This window comes from Tyto alba, unplaced genomic scaffold (assembly GCF_018691265.1).
Source record: "Tyto alba isolate M040663 unplaced genomic scaffold, T.alba_DEE_v4.0 Super-Scaffold_40, whole genome shotgun sequence".
Lineage (NCBI taxonomy): Eukaryota > Metazoa > Chordata > Aves > Strigiformes > Tytonidae > Tyto > Tyto alba.
The window spans coordinates 31,233,049-31,250,673 of NW_024881316.1; the positions used below are offsets into that span (position 1 = coordinate 31,233,049).

General features: G+C 36.4%; 1 protein-coding gene across 1 annotated transcript in view; it reads left to right on the forward strand.

Annotated features, from left to right (window-relative positions):
- Positions 1-17,625, forward strand: part of TRAPPC12 (trafficking protein particle complex subunit 12) — a 55,718-nt gene that overhangs the window by 22,944 nt on the left and 15,149 nt on the right. The window contains exons 6-8 of the mRNA XM_042803631.1: positions 4,753-4,865; positions 11,496-11,568; positions 15,300-15,373. Coding sequence (XP_042659565.1) covers positions 4,753-4,865; positions 11,496-11,568; positions 15,300-15,373 — 260 coding nt within the window. The remainder of the gene's footprint in view (positions 1-4,752; positions 4,866-11,495; positions 11,569-15,299; positions 15,374-17,625) is intronic.

Consider the following 17,625-nt stretch of genomic DNA (forward strand, 5'->3'; position numbering starts at 1 on the left):
TAACAGTAACCAAGTAGGTGAAACCTTTTAGACAATGTAATGTAATTCTTAATCTAAGAAGTGCATGTATTCCTGTTATAATTTAGTGTTAATACAGTCAGTCTTACTTTCTTAGTTTATTTTTTCCCCAGTGTAACTGTGTTTATTGGGGCAAGTATAGTTCTTTTTTCCCTGCTGTTAATCTGATTTTTAATTAAATCTTGTACTCTTTCAGACCTTCATAACACTATTATTATTGATCTAGTAGGGTGATCAACAAACATCATTTACATCTTCCTGATTATTTCTTCTTAACCTTGACAATGTAAAATGAAAATTACAGTGTTTTCTAAAATCTCAGATGTGCCTTTTTTAGGTCTCATTTTCATTTGTCACCTTCCTTATATTAGAATGTTAAGGAATACTTCTCAGAAGGCTAAACTTCTGTCTTGAAAGACAGAGCAGAAGCTGTGGTTTCGTAGATTCGTGTGCAGTTTCTTTTTCTGTCATCTGTTTTTTACAACAGGAATGGTCTCCTCTATGCTGTCGTTCTTTAAGCAGAAAAAGGCTGAATGATGATCCTTTGATGCAACATGATATGCTGATCTCATAGAACAACAAATCCATATCCTGGTGTTTAGACCAAAATTCTCAGTGAGCTCAGAGTTAGCTGTTCCAACTCAGCGCTTTCTGTGACTCTCTTAATTTTTGGTTTTTGCCCTTTTATCCCTTTTTATCGATGAACTGATGTGGCTTTGATGAAGATTCACCAGAATCATACTAGAGTTTGCCTTTGCCTTTTTCATCTCCCGTTCACCCCATGAAGCTCTGCTGGGCTGCATTTCAGACCCATTATGCTCACAATGTTCTCTTCCACCATGGTGCGCGCACAGGTCACCTTACTGAGCGCTGTGAGAACAAAGGTTCATAACCAGCCACCCCGTGAAGAGATTTCTAGTAACTTACTGTTGCTTCTCGGGCTCTTTCTTGATATTTTTGTTTCAGACAAGCTCAAAGATAATTATTCCTTCTTCTTGGATTGAGAAAATTATAGTTTCATATTTTGGATGTTGGAGACAGTAAAGTAATAGAGAACTCGGGGTGGAGGGGTTGTCAGTTTTCACACAACTGTTAATCAGAAGTTAGAGAATTATTTTGGTGAACGGATCTTTTCACGTGCATTTTCTGTTGCTGCCATGTATTTCTTCCTGATAACTGTATGTAAATTGTATTAGCACTTTATAGAAGTAGCATGCATTGAAACCTTTACCAATTCTGAAGTAAATTTATGGTAACTGTTTTAAACCAGAAAATCAGTTTATTAATGTAGGAACTGAATTAGATATGTTATCCATACCACATATTATTTAACTAAAAAGAGGCTTACTTGGAGTCAGGAATGTATCTGGGAAAATGTACTTAACCAAAAGTCTCAGAGTTTGGGTTTTTTTTAAACAGAGTATTTAAGGAATATGTTTGGATGACTGGCTTGGATAAGTGCTGCTGGTTTTTTATGAGCAATTTGCTCATCTGATTTGACTTAAAGTTACAAAATACTATTACATGTCGTGGTAAGACAGCCTTACCAGTGGTAAAAGCTCATTTCTTTCTCTTCCGTTTTACCCAGTTACCACACTTTGTGAAAACACATGTACAGGTTTGTGCTTTCTTAAAAAAAAAAAAAAAATCTATTATTCAGAAGGTTTACAAGGAAACTGAGGAAGAAGGCACGGATGGTTGGTGTTTCTGAGATTTGAAGTAAATATAGCAGCTTGTTTAATAAGCAGTAAGTAACAGAAATTGACTGGATGTTTACAATAAAATTTCTTGCAGGATACTAGTGATGTTGTGAGTTTCAAAAAGAAAGAGAAGAAACAGGTGCTGGAGTATTAGATCCTGTTGTGTGAAATAGTAATATAAATTCTGGTTTGAAAAGTCGTTACACTGACCACCCTCACAGTGTGGGCCAGCCTCCTTCTGGTTTTGTTTGAGCAATCTGTCATCACACTTGATGTACCTACTGAGGATCATACTGGAATGCTTTTTGGTCACATGCTGTGAAGGAAATACCAAGTGATTGAGAAATAATACATTAATAAAGTACATTTCAAAGTAATACAGTTCTGAATGCCTATTGCAATTGAGGTCTTGGTTGTGATAGGAAGTAAATCAGATTCCTAAGGAGTCATAAGTTGGCCTGGAGTTGCATTCATCATTCTGACCTGCTCTGACACTGTTTCTGATGATGTAGAGTGGTAATGGGTTATTCCTTCCCCTCGCATGGATCATAATAGTGTGGCTTCATTCAGCAATATATAAGATCAATACTTTACAAAATATGCAATCCTAAAAAGTGTTTTATAAAGCACTATATAAATTTTATAAAAATGGATAATGTGAGACATTTATCTGCGCTCCATTAAATACCCGTCTATGTATGTTGAACTGTTCTGTTACCGATTCACATTTCCTGTATGAGTATTTATTGAGTTGACCTTTTACTGCATTTTACAAGAGAATATAGTGATACAAACTTGTTCAGTTGAAAATGCTAGGACATAGTCATTAACCAAAAATGTTGCTAAAACTTTAGATTCCTTTTGTTTTATATCTCAGATTTTCCAAAGCTTTACTGATGAACAAAACTTTTCCTTTTTTTACCTTTGCCTCAGAAATCCTGCCGAATGCAGCAGTAGGTGCATGGTTCGTGTATTAGCAGTAAATTAGGACTGCTTTATTCAAAAGAACAGTACCAAACTAGCTGGATTTAGGCACTGCTTTTTTTTTGGCACGATTACCATTGTATGGTGGACTTAGAACTTAGTCACCAGAGGGGTAGTAGAGATGGAACCAGCCACAGGTCACATTTGCTTCCATAGGTTTGCAGTGCAGGTTCTTAAGTTCACGTGTCTACAAAGCAATTTTTCTGTGGTGGTCTGGCACGGAATTTACTCTTAAATTATTTTTGACTTCCTTTTCATTGTTGTTCACCTCCCACACTCTTGGATGTATGTCTTCACTTGTGTCATGCTAGGTATTGGTCAGGATACCTACATAAAATATTTTGCATCTTTTGTTACTGTTTGAATAACCTTTTACACTTAATATAATTACAAAGGCAGTTTTGTTTTCTTAATCTCTATTCCACATATGAAGATGCATAAAACTTGTGTGCACATCCGTTACAGGAACACAGCAGTCACAGAAGCCATGGGGAATAGTTAGCATTGGCAAAAGAGAATTTATGTAGATGGAAGTAGCTTACTCTGAAGGTCATAATTAGTGAGTTTTGTGATTAAAATTTTGCCAACCTTTAAAAAAAATGTCTAGAGGCAGTGACTCATTGTATATAGCATTTACCTCTTTGACATACAAGCCTGTTATGAACAGGTGCAGAAATCTTTCTAAAAAGCTTCTGAGTCCTACTTCTGAAAAAAATGAGGCAAGAGGTGATTCGAGAGGGAGGTCCCCTTAGAATATGTCTAAAATAAACAAATGTGTCATATTAAAATATTAGAACTAGCATGGTGTTTTGCAAGGCCTATTCCCCCATTATTCTAGCTCTGATTTGTTTTTTAATAGTAGCATTTAGTTTATGTTCAGTATTACTGTCGGTGTGTCAGGATATGCACTTATCTGAAATCAATATGTTGAACCCACTGAGGTTCCCTAAAGCTCCTGAAACTGCCCTTCAAGTCAGCCAGAATGCTGATAAACTTAGAGGATTGGGTCTTCGGTAAACATTAGAATAATAATAAGAACAGCAAACTAATGTGAAAAGGAAGCAATTTCTTTTTCTCCAAAAATATTGCTTAAAATTCTTTCCCTATTCTTTCATGTTTTAAATAAACCAGAAAATACACAAAATACACCATCTTTATGAAGAGTTGGTAACTTGGTAACTCTTTGTGGAAGAGCTAACACTACTGAAATAAAACTGGAACTGAAAGTCATCTTTAGAGCAGTGGAATGGTCTCTGCCCAGCATAATGGACTCAGACCTTTACACAAGCCTATGGATATTAATAGAAAAAAGAAACAAAATATTTTGTAATATATTTTAATTTCCCAGGTGACTTGATATATTTTAAATTTAATGTGTCTATTATAGTATTATTATTTTTGTTCTTCATTATACCATTCTTATTTTTTATTTCTTTTGACTCATGTTGGTTTCCTGTTCTGAGTTTTTTGTGTTATATAGGGGCCTTTCATATCAGCTTTATTTGGAAAAGAATTACATAGAAGTGGTTTTGCATGCCCTGGTTATATAACTTTTTCGCAAACATGCTTTTCAGGCAAATAATTTAATCTTATTTCTTTTTCACTGATTGTAAAATACGCATAATTATAAAATGTTAAGAGTAATGTAACTGCAACTTGAGTAAACTTCCTTTTTTTTTTTTTAATCCTTCATTTTAATTAGTTTATAAAAACCTTTAATGAAACAATGTACTTCCATGCACAAACTGTTTTAGAAAATTTGAATCAGATGCAACTTTTTCATGCCTTCTTGATTATGGAATGTGTTATCATATGGTATTACACATTACATATGTAATATGTGTTTACCTATTTAAAACATTTTACAATATGTCACAGTATAGCTGAGAAAAAGTTTGCTATTTTCTCTTCTTTCATCAGAAGAAAAAGATAGGAAGGTAAAATGCACTTTGTGTCATATACGCTAGTGAAAAATACCTTGTGTAATGTAGACAAATCACAAACTGATCATTACAGCAAACACATTTAATAAAATTAATTATGTTTCTAGGTTCTATGGTTCCTTTCTCCATGCGGATTTTACATGCCGAACTTCCTCAGTACCTAGGTAATCCTCAGGAATCACTTGACAGACTGCATAGTATGAAGATAATCTGCACCAAGGTAACACCTTCTCTATGCACTAACATTTCTTAGTTAAGGAATATATTTTGTTGTCCATATAGGGAACATTAAGTTTCAACTATGACATTTTTCACTCCATCTTGATACAAATAAGGAATTCACTAATAGAAGTGATAAAGTGCCTCTTTCATTTTAGGATACATCCTTCTTTCCTCTGTGATAGCTCTAACTAAAATGAGTAGAACAGCAGACAACATAGTTCTCTTGCTCTCATGCTTTTGCCAGACAAGACATGGAGGAGAGTAAGCAGACGTGCTTAAGGGCAAGTAGGAGAGCTTTCTTCTCTCTCAGCTGCATCAAGGTAGCTCAAAACACAATTAATGATCTTGATCCTTCAAAAATAGTCTTAATCTTTCAGAAATAGTCCGAATATCTGGTTTTGGAAACAACAGTCATTTGGGAGTATAAATACAACCTGCTGAGCTTGTTTGGGGGTTTTTGTTTTGTTTTGTCAAGTGCTATAATACAAAATTATGGCCTAAATGATAACATGAGACTTGTCAGTGCTGAAATTGGAGTGATGTTGTGAGCACTAACCTTACCTACTCAACCCAACACCCTGACTGTTAAGCATTCATCCTTAAATGTTTTTTACATAATAAATCTTTCCCAAGTAGTCTAATGCAACAGTGACTATGAATGTTACAATATGGTCAACTCTAAAACAAGTGCAGCATTATCATTTTCTCTGTGACACTCAGAAGTTCAAACCTATGTATAAGATAAAAACATGTGATTAATTTTTTTTTTTTTTAGTATTTCTTGGATCTTTCCTATATTTCCTCCTGAAAATAACTTGGATAACAGAAGTAAAGTGATTTGATAATTGCTAATTGTGTGGCTGTAATGGCCTTATGTATATAAAATCAGTTTGCTTTTAGCCACAGTAGTGACTAGGATAATAAAATATTTACAGTAAAAAAAATCCAGTTCTTTGTATTATAAGGGGAAAAAAAGGTGAAAGGTTAAGGTAATAAGAGATGAATGTGGCATTTATTATAGAGGGTGGAAAGAATTGATTTGGAAACAGTTGAGAGAGATATCTAATTTGGCCAAGAAATGCTACGAATTGCACTTCAATGCAATTCAAAGACAACAGAATTCATTAATGCTGTTAACTGTTCATGAGCATCTCATCTAATATTACTGGCAGGCTGTTCTGTCTAGCCTTTTCCTTCATCAGCAGTCCTCCTCAAGTTGAAGTAAATTTTTTCTTCTAAGAAATGCCATACTCCTCTGTTGCAGGATTTCATAGTGCTTCTACTGACATTTGCCTGCAGATCAGCTGTTTCATACTTTGTTTTTATGCAATCTGGTATTAAGTGCTGCATTGTCTCCCCTCAGTCATGATGGTGCCACTAGATTCCAAAATATAGCTGGTTTCTAGCTTCCTTTATCTTGTAACAAAGAGAGAAAATTGTATGAATGTGAACGAGGAAGCGACTGCTGAGCAGGGTGTTCATCAGCCATCTGGCTAACTTTATTGAATTGGCCATATCTCAGTTACAGTGTGATCAGCCATGATTGTCCACAGATTAAAGATTATCAGTCAATAGAGGAATAAAAGAAAAGGAGTCATCTTGCAGTCATCTGCAGCCTTGAAGTGGCTCTACCTTCACTGTTTTCCTCGAAGTTCATATCCTTAGAGCATACCCATTGTACCAAGGAAGCTTTTAAACTATAATACAAGATTTTGTTTGAGTATGAACTATGCTGATGATTTGTTTAAATAAGGGAAACTGGATGTGCTGGAGAAGATGAAATAGAAATAAAGGAGATTTACAAATTAATATATGCATATTTCCTTGCCCTCTAAGTTCTTAAAGAACAGGTATGTTGACTCATGTTCTCACTCCATCAACTGCTAGTGGCGTAGGTCACTACAAATTCTGTATGATCCCTGTGCTTCTTTGAGGTTGGCCGTACATCTTCCACTAGCTGTTCTGAGGAGTGTACGGTTCTCTGCACTTGCTGTTGGTTCACGGATTGCCATCTCCTTCTCTCTGCCTACCTGTGTCTCAGTTTGCAAAGTTTGTCCTGGGTTAGTGTGTTCAACTGTGGTCAGAAAAAGAATGATCTCACTTTGCTTCTGACAGTTTCCACTAGAGCCAGAATGCAGTAGCTGGGACAAGCCATTGTCTGTGCTGATGGATGCTCCTTTTTAAAATACAGTACACAAAAAACTACAAACCTTCCCTCTCAAAGGAATATTTCTGATCAGTTATTCTAGACATCTCATTGCAAATTATTTCATTTGTTTGCATTCAATTAAATGCCTTGTCTTTTGGATCAATTCAAAGACAACTGTAGAAACGTGAGTATGAAAAAGGACAGCTTGTAAAGATAAATATGTTTCTAAAAGACAGTTGTGAATTGGTGATAATTTAACCATTTGAAGTCAGGGTTGGCTGACAAAACATTGTTTAGATTTATGTCTTGGAAGTTTGGGGGTTTTTTAATATAATGCTATTAGTCTAATAATCTCGATCTCACCTGGAATATTCAAGAATAAGGTTCATAATACTTATGAAAGCCCATGGCATAACCAAGAAAATAACATAAAGGATGTACACTCATTAGTCTTAATATTTGTATATGACACTTGGGAACCATTGGGGTTATAACAGAATTAATTGGGGAGCTTTCAACCAAAAACCTCTAGTGCTTTACTTCCCTATTTTAAAAAGTGGAAAAATAATCTTTGGTCATCTGTATTTACAGAAGGGCATACGAATAGTCATTATGTAAATTAGATGATCTTGGAGTCATAAAAGCTAGAAGAGAGAAAAGACCTATTAGCTCACCTAGTCTGTCTCTCTGCAACACAAGGTTGTTTTCTAGTTTTTAATGAGCCAGCCTATGGAGCTGAGGCCACATCCCTTGGGAGGCTATTCTGGGCTAATGCTAATGCATTCCTATCATAAGAAAATTTGTCTTTCTGTTTTGTTTCTCTTCCTTAATGTAATTGTGCTTTTTTTCCTATCTGATACTTCCTTTTAACCTGCTAAATTCCCTCTTGCTTTTTGTTATATACATTCTACAGACGCTTGCCAATTTTGGATTAGCCATTCAATTTAAAGACCTAACCATATTTATTTTGTCACTATTTTGGTAACACATTCTCTTCAGCCCCCATCTACTTACATATTTTTCGTACCTGAAGCAGGATTGGAAGTTGAGTGCAAAAATAGGATTTTCATTTTCACTGGATAGGGGAATGTTTTTAACTTTTCCGGTATTCCTGCAAATTTGTAATCAAGATCTGGTTGGATATTTTACATCTCTGTCTATAGGTACAACATCTGGAAAATAAATAATCTGTGGTACCAAATGCGTATTATAGCCTGGGGGAGGAATCCAGTGAAACTGTTACTGTCTCTTGTGTTATTGTCGGTCTTCCCAACATGAATTGCCTCAATGAGTTGTTGCCCTTATAAGTCCGCCTTGAAATAGACAGTCTCCAAACAGCCAAGCAGTAAGAGTAACAATAGTAATTTAAATCACAGAAGAGTTTGTTCTTTTCAAGTATTCATTTAAAAACATAGGCGTGATCACTTTAGTGCTAATAATGCTGAGGACATGCTAATAATTCTTACCTGGAGACCAAAATGTGAAAAGAACAACAGTCAGGCTTAATCCAAACTCCTCCCTTGTTTGTGCCTGAGCTTCCTAGATGATTGAGGGAGAGCCCCTGGAAATGCACACATTTCATAATGCAGCATATTTCACTTTTTAATCCTAATCCTTCAAGTGACAGATATGTACTGGGCTCTTCTACCACGTGGGTGAAGCAGTGGTAAGTGGGTTAACAGTCTTGCTTTCTAAAAAAGCCTCTGCAAGTGTTACCTCTGCAAAACTTCTCAAAAATAACTGTGACATTTGTCCATCAGCCACTCCCTCTGTAGTTCCGCCACTCTCCTTCATGAGTAGTTATGTTCCTCCCTGGCCCTTCCATACACGCTCTTCATATCTCCTGGTCTTTTGTTTTACTTCCAAATTAATGAACTTTTCAGTCTCTTAGCTACTGATTGGTTTTTGAGTTTTATTTTCATTCAACTTCCAGTTCTGGCTCAGTTACTAAGGCCACACAGTATTCTGATTCTCATACGTTACTTCAGCCTGGGGGGTATTTGTTTCATCGCCTTGTTTGATGAGTTTGTAGAAATGATATTCCTGCACCAGTCTGAGTACCCAAAAAGCCACAATTCCAGAAGCACCAAAAAATGTTATTTTGAGTCAGAAGCTAATGCTGGTGAAAAATTGTGGAAGAAGAAATAAAGTATTAAAGAGCTATGTAATGATAGGAAGCCAGGATTTTTAAATATTCCAAACAAGAAAAAGCATAGGTCATAAATAAAACTGATGTTTAAAGTAAACGGTAGAAGTGTTAAATCATATTTCTCTCTGTAATTGAAACAAGGATGTTTAGAGCTATCCCATGTAATATTGCTAGAATTAACAGTTCACCATCTGTAGAAAAGTGGGATGAGAGGATTTGCTAAAATTAAACATTTGATGTCAACTAACCCAGATAGCTTACAGTGAGGAACTACCTGAATCATTAATGTTATTATTAAACAATTCTTAGAAAACTAGAGAAATGCCCAAATACTGAAAAACTGCAGATGATGTTCTTATACTTAAGAAGGGCAAAAGGAAATAAACCTAGGGAATAAAACAATTAGCCTCAAATCAGCACCGAGTTCTGTTTTAATTACGTTGAGCTTGAGGTGACGGTTAGATATCCCCAAGTAATGTCACAGAATGGTTAATGTAATGCTCTAATTGTATGCTAATACTTAATTCTTTCTTTTTTGATGATGTTAACACATTTTCAGAGAAACCCATTGTCTTTTTAAACAAGACAGCATGTCTCATTGATGAAAGCACCTTGTTATGTTTAGACCACTTCAAGAGTAAGAACTTCAAGCCTTATTGAGAATGACAAGTGATCACTAAATGTTTTCAAGGGGAAGAGAAAGATCATGGTTTTTAGACTGGACAGAAAATAGATGATGAGGTGGTTTTGGTTTACGAGACAAGAATTTTTTTTTTTCTCTGACAAGGTATATCATTATACACTTGGCATTTAACACTGAAAAACGACGCTTTGGTTTCTAACTGATTTCTAAGTGGCCACGCTGCTTTTGAAAGTGGGATTGAGAATCAGTCTTGCAGGCGTGCCCCTGTGATCTCATAAATTGCTGCCTATCAACTAAGCTGCAGTATCTGCTGGTGTACGCTTACAGCCTCTCAGAATCTGAGGGAAGGCAACTTAGCCTAGCCCTCAGTAAACGAGATTTACACTAAATCATATTACCTTGTATTTGTCATGGGCTAACAATTCTTATCAGGAAAATTACCCTGGCTCAGCTGGCATGTGGTAGCTGTTGTCATTTCATCATATGTCTTTCCTTGTTCTTAAGTTCCTTGTAGCTAAATTTATGGCACCTAACTTCAAGCTCTCACTCTAGTTTGTGAAGAGCTGAGTATCCTGTAGGGCAATTCCTTCCACCTTAAGATATCTGAAAGAGGTGGCATGAACTGGCTTCCTGGAGATCCCAATTGCTCTTCTTTGGCTATAGAAGGTACCAACACGCAGTCTGAGGCCAGACTAATTCTACCTGTCTTTGCTTTGGAGGATTTACTGTGTTGTTTTTCAGTATTTGCTTACAAAGCACTGAGCACAACTGGAATGCTTTGCTGGTATAGGAAAAAACAATTACTTCTTTTACTGACAGAAGCTGAGAGCTCTGTGTTTGGAAGTGCACTCGGTCCCCAGAAGAGGCAGCGCTTTGTACTTCCCTAATCAGCTAACCACAGCAGCTCATTAAAGAGCAAGTGGCCTTAACATGTTTTTGAAGGAAATCTCAAGCATTGTTCTACAACTGGAATTATAAATCTGTAACAAGAAAAATGGGGTGATCTGTGGGAATCAGAAAACAAATTTGAAGCAACTGTAACGGGATTAGAAAGAGGAAAGTTGACTTGCATTTCAAATGGAACCCTGCATACGTATTTTAAAAGTGCTTAAGACGTAAGCTTCAGTAAGTACACATTTTCATTCTTCCAATAAAACAACAAATGTTGCATTCACTCAACAATTTACATGATTGAAAATCTATAATAAATAAAAAGAAGCAATAAAGCCCAAGCTTTGAGAAGGAAATTGCAGTAAGAACTAAGATGAGTACTTTATTAAGGAGAAGAGGATGAAACCAGAGCCCATACTTAGGGCGGGGGAGTCGAGAGGCAGTGGCTTTCTATGAAAAGTCAGTTTGACTTCCTTTGTGGTCATTGACATTCATTCTCTGGTGAAGCATATTTCATGTTTTGCTTAACAAAATGTGTATGTCCCTAGAGTGTGCTGACATTTAATGTTCAGTAAGTATCATAAACCCGAACTCTAACATCCTTCTATCGTACAATGTCTTTCTAACTTGGTTCACTTGATCTAGCTATGGTAATAATCAGTAATTTTGAGCTGCACCTAGGTGAAGCATTCCTGCTTAAATTGGTTTACATATAGGCTGTCAATTGTAGATCATTTGCATTAAATATGTAGTGCTATTTAAACTCATGTTGGTTACTTTAAAAAATTTACTGCAGATACTAGAAAATTTGGAACAAGGCTTAGCTGAAGATGGAAGTATGACTAACATTACACAGGAGAACAGACAAGGTATGTATTCTTTAAACATTTTTTTCACAGGCAGTGTGTTCTTATCACTTGTCTTAAGTATGCCAGAAGTTTTCACAAGACTGCCCCAGAGTTGGTAAAACAGTATTTTTGTAACCTCATAGCCTACTCAGCTTCTGAAATTATAAACCTTGTACTTTTATTTGCTGAAATTAATTTAACGGTTTTGCCCTTGATCAAACTGTTGCACTAAATCAATTTTTTTTCCTACTTGGAAGAAACAAAGAACATGGCTGCTTTCCTTTAGTGATGAATATAAAGTATTGCTGTTGCAGCTAGATGGATGTTTCATCCTCAGCATTGGCTGACTGGCTCCTCTCAGTCCTCATGTCTGAAATCCACAAAATTTTTTTAGATCAAACTGCCATTACACAAGGGCTACACTGGCCTAGGATGCTGCCATGTAGATGGCTGAGTCTCAGTGTAGCTGTGTGGTACTTAGACTCCTGAAATACCTAAGTCACTTTTTAGAATAAGATTTAGATTATATTAATCTAAATCATCATTTTCAGGATTTTATATGCAATAATGTTTTTTTCCTGTTCCTTCTTAGTTGTTTAACTTCAATAGCATAGGATACATCACAGCATAAAGAAGGGTCGTCAGGACAAATTAGTTGTCCAAACTTTTTTTTTTTTTAACAGAATTTATACTAATGAGGTCATTTGAGTACACTTAAAAATTGGACAAGAGGTGATATTTTAGGAATTGTTATGGATTATATGAACCACTCATGGTGCCTAGCAAGTTAAAAACATCTTACGAAAAAACCAAAAACCTTTCAGCTTCTGCTAACAGTCTAAGGAATCTTACCAACTTCATTGTAGGGTAACATTCAACTAGAGCCTGTGGGAAGTATAAGTCTTCCTCTGAGATAGGAGGAGGCCTAGTAGAGTTGTTAGCAGAGTTAAAAAATCATTATAAACAATTCCCTAAGACGGTGTCTATATGGAAGGGTGCAGACCTGTCTGAACTCTTCTGCCTGGTCTTCAAAGTCTCTGGATGTAAAGCAGCTTTAACGTGTTATTGTACTTGACTTACTACATCATCTAGAGATGCCCTGAAAAAGTGAACACGCATGTGAACAGCATATGTCATAATGGCATTTGCAAATATAGTTAAACTAATACATTTACTACTCTTCTCAAAAAGGTTAGGAAAAAGAGAAATAATCATGTATTGAAGATTTATCCACAGCGCTCCTGGAGTTTCTGTTCTTCTCTCCTTGTATCTACTATTCTTCTTGCCTGTGTTCTCCTACTTACTCTTCCCTGTTATCCCCTTTCTGCCATCATGTTTGTCCTTATCCCCACATACTTTTCCTTTTTACCCCTTTTAAAACCTAAACACTGATTGTTCCTAAGGTACAAGGGCTTTTTCCTGGCTGTGTTATAATCCTGTGTCCTGCAGTCTGCCTCACTCGTGAGTTGCTGGCTCCTTGCTTTTCCTCTCTGCTGCTGCTTTAGAGCTGAGATGATCTCAGGAGGAGGCATAGTTGGAAAAGAAGCCGCTAGTAGTTACCAGGGGACAAGGCTGCTGAAAATTTTGGGAGATCTTTGTATGTCTGCTGTGCAGCTGTCTGTAGGCTTAAGACTGCCAAAAGGCCCGCCGTACCTTTGCAGAGACTATTGACTGCTATTGTCTCTGGAGGTCAGCCAGGTCTGCTCCCTGGCTGCTTCTTCACTGCATTTAGAGCTCCAGGAGGCTGGTAATGGGTTTGGATTTTTTTCATGTGAGACTAGCTGAAGCAAACCTTATTAACTTCATATGAAGACGGCCTTAATTCATTATGGGAATTATGCTTAGCCTGTAATTTCCTTATTGCTGGTGTAAGAAGGTGCCACACCGATTGAGTTACCACATACATCTCTTCTAGTCTGGATCAGAGCACCTCATGTGCCAGTTTTTCAACAGACACAGAGATTTAGCTTTGCACCACTTGTCTGGTAACACATTCTAGAAGATGCCAATTTTGCAACTTCTCCAACTGAAATGAATGGCAGTGTGGAGTACAGAGTCCTTGATAAGTAACAAGGAAAAACAAATGTGTAGAGTGGAAGCATGGCTGCATGGATGTGCAGAGAGGCTTCAGGCATTTCAGTAAGGCTGTTGGGTTTTTGATTTTGTTTAGTGCTTTGCAGGTTTTCTTTAACCCCTTTCTGCCAGTGCTAAGAAGCCTCATCCCATAAGGCTATGGAATTTCCAGACCAGGTTACTCTTCAGTTTATGGCACAGACTGAAAACATCCAGTCTGTCTGCTTTGCAGTCCTTTCAGAGAACCATAGCTGGTGCTATTCAGTTGTTAACAGGAAACCTAGATGTCTGCACTGCAGGGATCAACATCTAATTTGCTGTCACCTAAATCCTAAAAAGCTGAATCTGATTATCAAACTATGAGGACATGCAAAAAGGAGGGAATAACATAGGTGAAATAATAAAAGATAGTTTTTTATTATATCCAGGTTTTGCAGACACCCACAAGGAAAGAAAAACAGAAATGTGTCCTAAAAATACTTGCTCATGGTTTACAGCATCCTCTCCGTTAATGTAGGGCCATGTGGCCAAAGGGGAATTTCTAAAACAAAAGCTAGGATTAATGAATGATTTTAAGGTACGGTGGATGAAATACTGGGTTGAGTCTTGGGCCCCACATTATGCCACTCTTTTGACAAAGATAATTAGGGAATATTCATGGGTGGGTTTTTTTGTTTTGTTGTTAGAGAGGATTGGAGGAGTTTTCCTTTTTAGGAAGGGGAGTAGACATTTCACCAAGCTCTCTTCTTCTTTGTAATGGCATTTATGTGTGCTGAAAGAATTATCTATGTGACCTGCCGTGCTTTCATCAGAGACTACATTACTGATAAAAATGAGTGGTCTCAATTATCACAATCTCATTGAAATGGCCTCTTCTCCCTTTCCTCCCCCCCCTTTCAAATCATTACAGTGACCTTGACAGCTGATTGACTGGGATACATTTATTTTCCAAATGTACTAAATTAATACTCCTAGCGTTTATTTTTGAGGATTAGAGGAATATTTCTAGCATTGATCTATGGTACTGTAACACAAGAGAAAATAAGGATCTGTGTGAACATCTCTTACATCAGGAGTCTGTCTGCAAAGCAAGAGAGAGAAATATGCTGCTGCAGCTTTTAATGCCTGCAAGCTCCAGGAGCATGGGGAAAGCAGACAGGCTTGGCAGATTTTTTCCAACATATCTCTAAGCCAGAGGCAGGCACAAACAGTCCCAGACTCAGACAGTTCTCACCCTGCATGTTTTGGCTCTGAAATGACATTTTAGCTATGTTTGATTTTTTAATTTACCACATTTAATGTTGTAGATTACATGTTTTTAAACTGATGCTCATTATCACTTGAATCTTTTTATGCACCTTTTGTTCTGATATTGGAAAATATGTGGCTTCTTTGGGTGTTTAATATTTGGCCTGAGCTCAAAGCTGAGCGGCTGTCTAGTGCTCTGTGTTGTTGTATTGTGTATGGTACCCAGAGCCGCTTGAGCAATTCCCTTGGAGAGATGCAGGATTTTCTGTCTGATGGTGGAGCATGGCCGAGAATTAAAAATTCTAGGCTAAAACCCAGTGGTGTTAACGAGGGGGATCTTTCAAAATCATAATTCATAGGACCAATAATTGATGGCAAGAAAGAACCTCTAATTTATTTGTGCAAATTCACAAGCTGCTCTTATTTTGCAGCCTCTGTTCAGCTGTGGAGGTCACGTCTGGGCCGGGTGATGTACTCCATGGCAAACTGTCTGCTAATGATGAAGGTACGTGGGTGGCAGCAACTGCAGAGGTACCGTATATTCCAGAATAGAATGTCAGAGAAAGTGCAAAAGGATTGCTGGTGCATAGATAAGGGAAGACTACCTGACTGTACATGAAGGTTTTGCTTAGTGAGGAATTAATTAGACTTAATAATGTCTTATTTAATAGATAACTATTTGCAGTAATGTTCTTTGGGAACATATCTGTACTTACTTCTCCTCAAATCATCCTAGAGAACATGCAATAACAATACAGAATTTGCATTTTTAAATTGAATTTTTCAAACACTTAACTAAATGCTGTAATTAAAAGTAATTATGTGCTCTGTCTTTTTCAAACTGTGCACTAGGAATGTTGCTCTGTTTGTGAGGATTATTAATACTGTAGCCTTTGTATGTGATGAAGATCCAGAACATCTAAATGCATCCTCTCTTGTCAACCTATCTCAGTTGTGAGATACCTTCTTTCAAGTTTAAATCCTCAGTGTTGAGTAGGGACAGAAGAGAAAGGGATAAAAGCAAAAGTAACCATCTTCCACAGTTGGGTTTTTTTTCCCCCTGATTCCTCCTTACTTTTTTTAACCAATCCTACTCCATTCAGTGCAACTCTTAGCTTCTCCTTGTATTCAGGAAGTAGAAATAAAACAACTTCTGTCGTTCACCTCATGGTCGGGGAAACAGGGATATCACCATTCTTGCAGCAAACTGCCGTTATCCTGAGCTTAACCGTACCTCACAAATCAGCTAGCAACAGCCTCGGAGCAGAGCTGTCAGCAGTATAATCTTCACAGGCCGAGATTTGCACTCCTTGCTCTCTGCTCTTGATTGCTCAAGGTCATGCCAAAACTGACCCTCTGATATTTGCTAAACTACTTATCAAATGGGGCTCCATTCTTAATATTACAGTACCTCAAAAAGCATGCGTTTTTTAGATAAGATCCAGTTACCTAAATACTGCTTTACATAAAATGGATTGTTCTTTTTATGAGAATTAGGGAAAACAGAAATTTGTATTCATAGTGATATTATGATCAGAACATTTCTGTCTTAAATAGAAATAATTGTCCATTAAACCATGAGGTACTTTTAAGAATTAGTAAGCATTTGTGTTTTGAAGTAGGTACTTGACATAGGTTCATTTTTTCAAAAAGCAAGTGGGGAAAAGCATGAATTGCCATCCCAAACAAAGTAAAATATATAAATAAGAAAATGCCGGTAATGTATTTTTTCTATAAGTTCATTTTACTTTTGGCTGTGAATTGTTTTTAACAATTTCAGTGTTTTTCTTGCGTACACACAAATCCACATGCATACACAGTTCGTGAGAACTTTCTTCTGGATTGGTCCTGTTAGTGCTATTTTCTTCTAGTAATAGAAATATATTTGTGAATACCGATTATCACATTTTTGGAAATGGTACTTCAGAAATTTTGCAACTCAGGTACTTCTTAAAACCAGTTATACTTAGGGCCTATCTCACTGCTGTTTAGAAATTTACGGTTCCACAATAACTTCCGGATTACCTACAACTGTATGTTAATGCATAATTACTTCCACCTGAAATTTGCATTTCAGTGCATTGGCTATGGAGTAGTTGTGAGTCTCTCAGTTTTCAGAAATATCCCTCTAAGGAGTAGTAGCGAGTTAAGAAAGATTTTACGAACACAGTCATGTTGCAGTTAAAATCAGAATAGGATATAAAGTTAATTTTTCTGTTTGTGACAGATCCTCTTTGAGAGAATTATATTGGTTATTTATAAATTTAATATTTTTAAGACCATTCTAACATGCAGCAATGCTATAATCTTATTTTCCAGCTTCTAGAGTATTCGATCTGAAACTATTTCCTCAAATAATTTTTAAACACACTGTTGTAAATTATCCAATCAACAATTATATTAATTGAACAGTTCCACTTTTTTGTTTTGCTGTTGTGTAATACACTTTTAAAACTGCATTTGTTTTTATTCAAGTATTTCAAGTGTATGTGATTTAAAAAAAAAAAACAACCTGATTTCATTCTCCAAGTCAGTACCATCTATTGCCATCTAGTGAACATTTACAATATTGCAATCTGGTCATAATAGATCACCAAGTACTGTTAGGTAAATGGAATATCTTGTGCTATTAGTAGATTAATAATAATAATTTATTAAAGTAAAACTATGTGACATCAGTATTAACAAAGAGACAAAATATTATATTTTACTTACCTCTTTCTTTGGCCAAAAAACTTTGGTAGTATTTAATAGGGA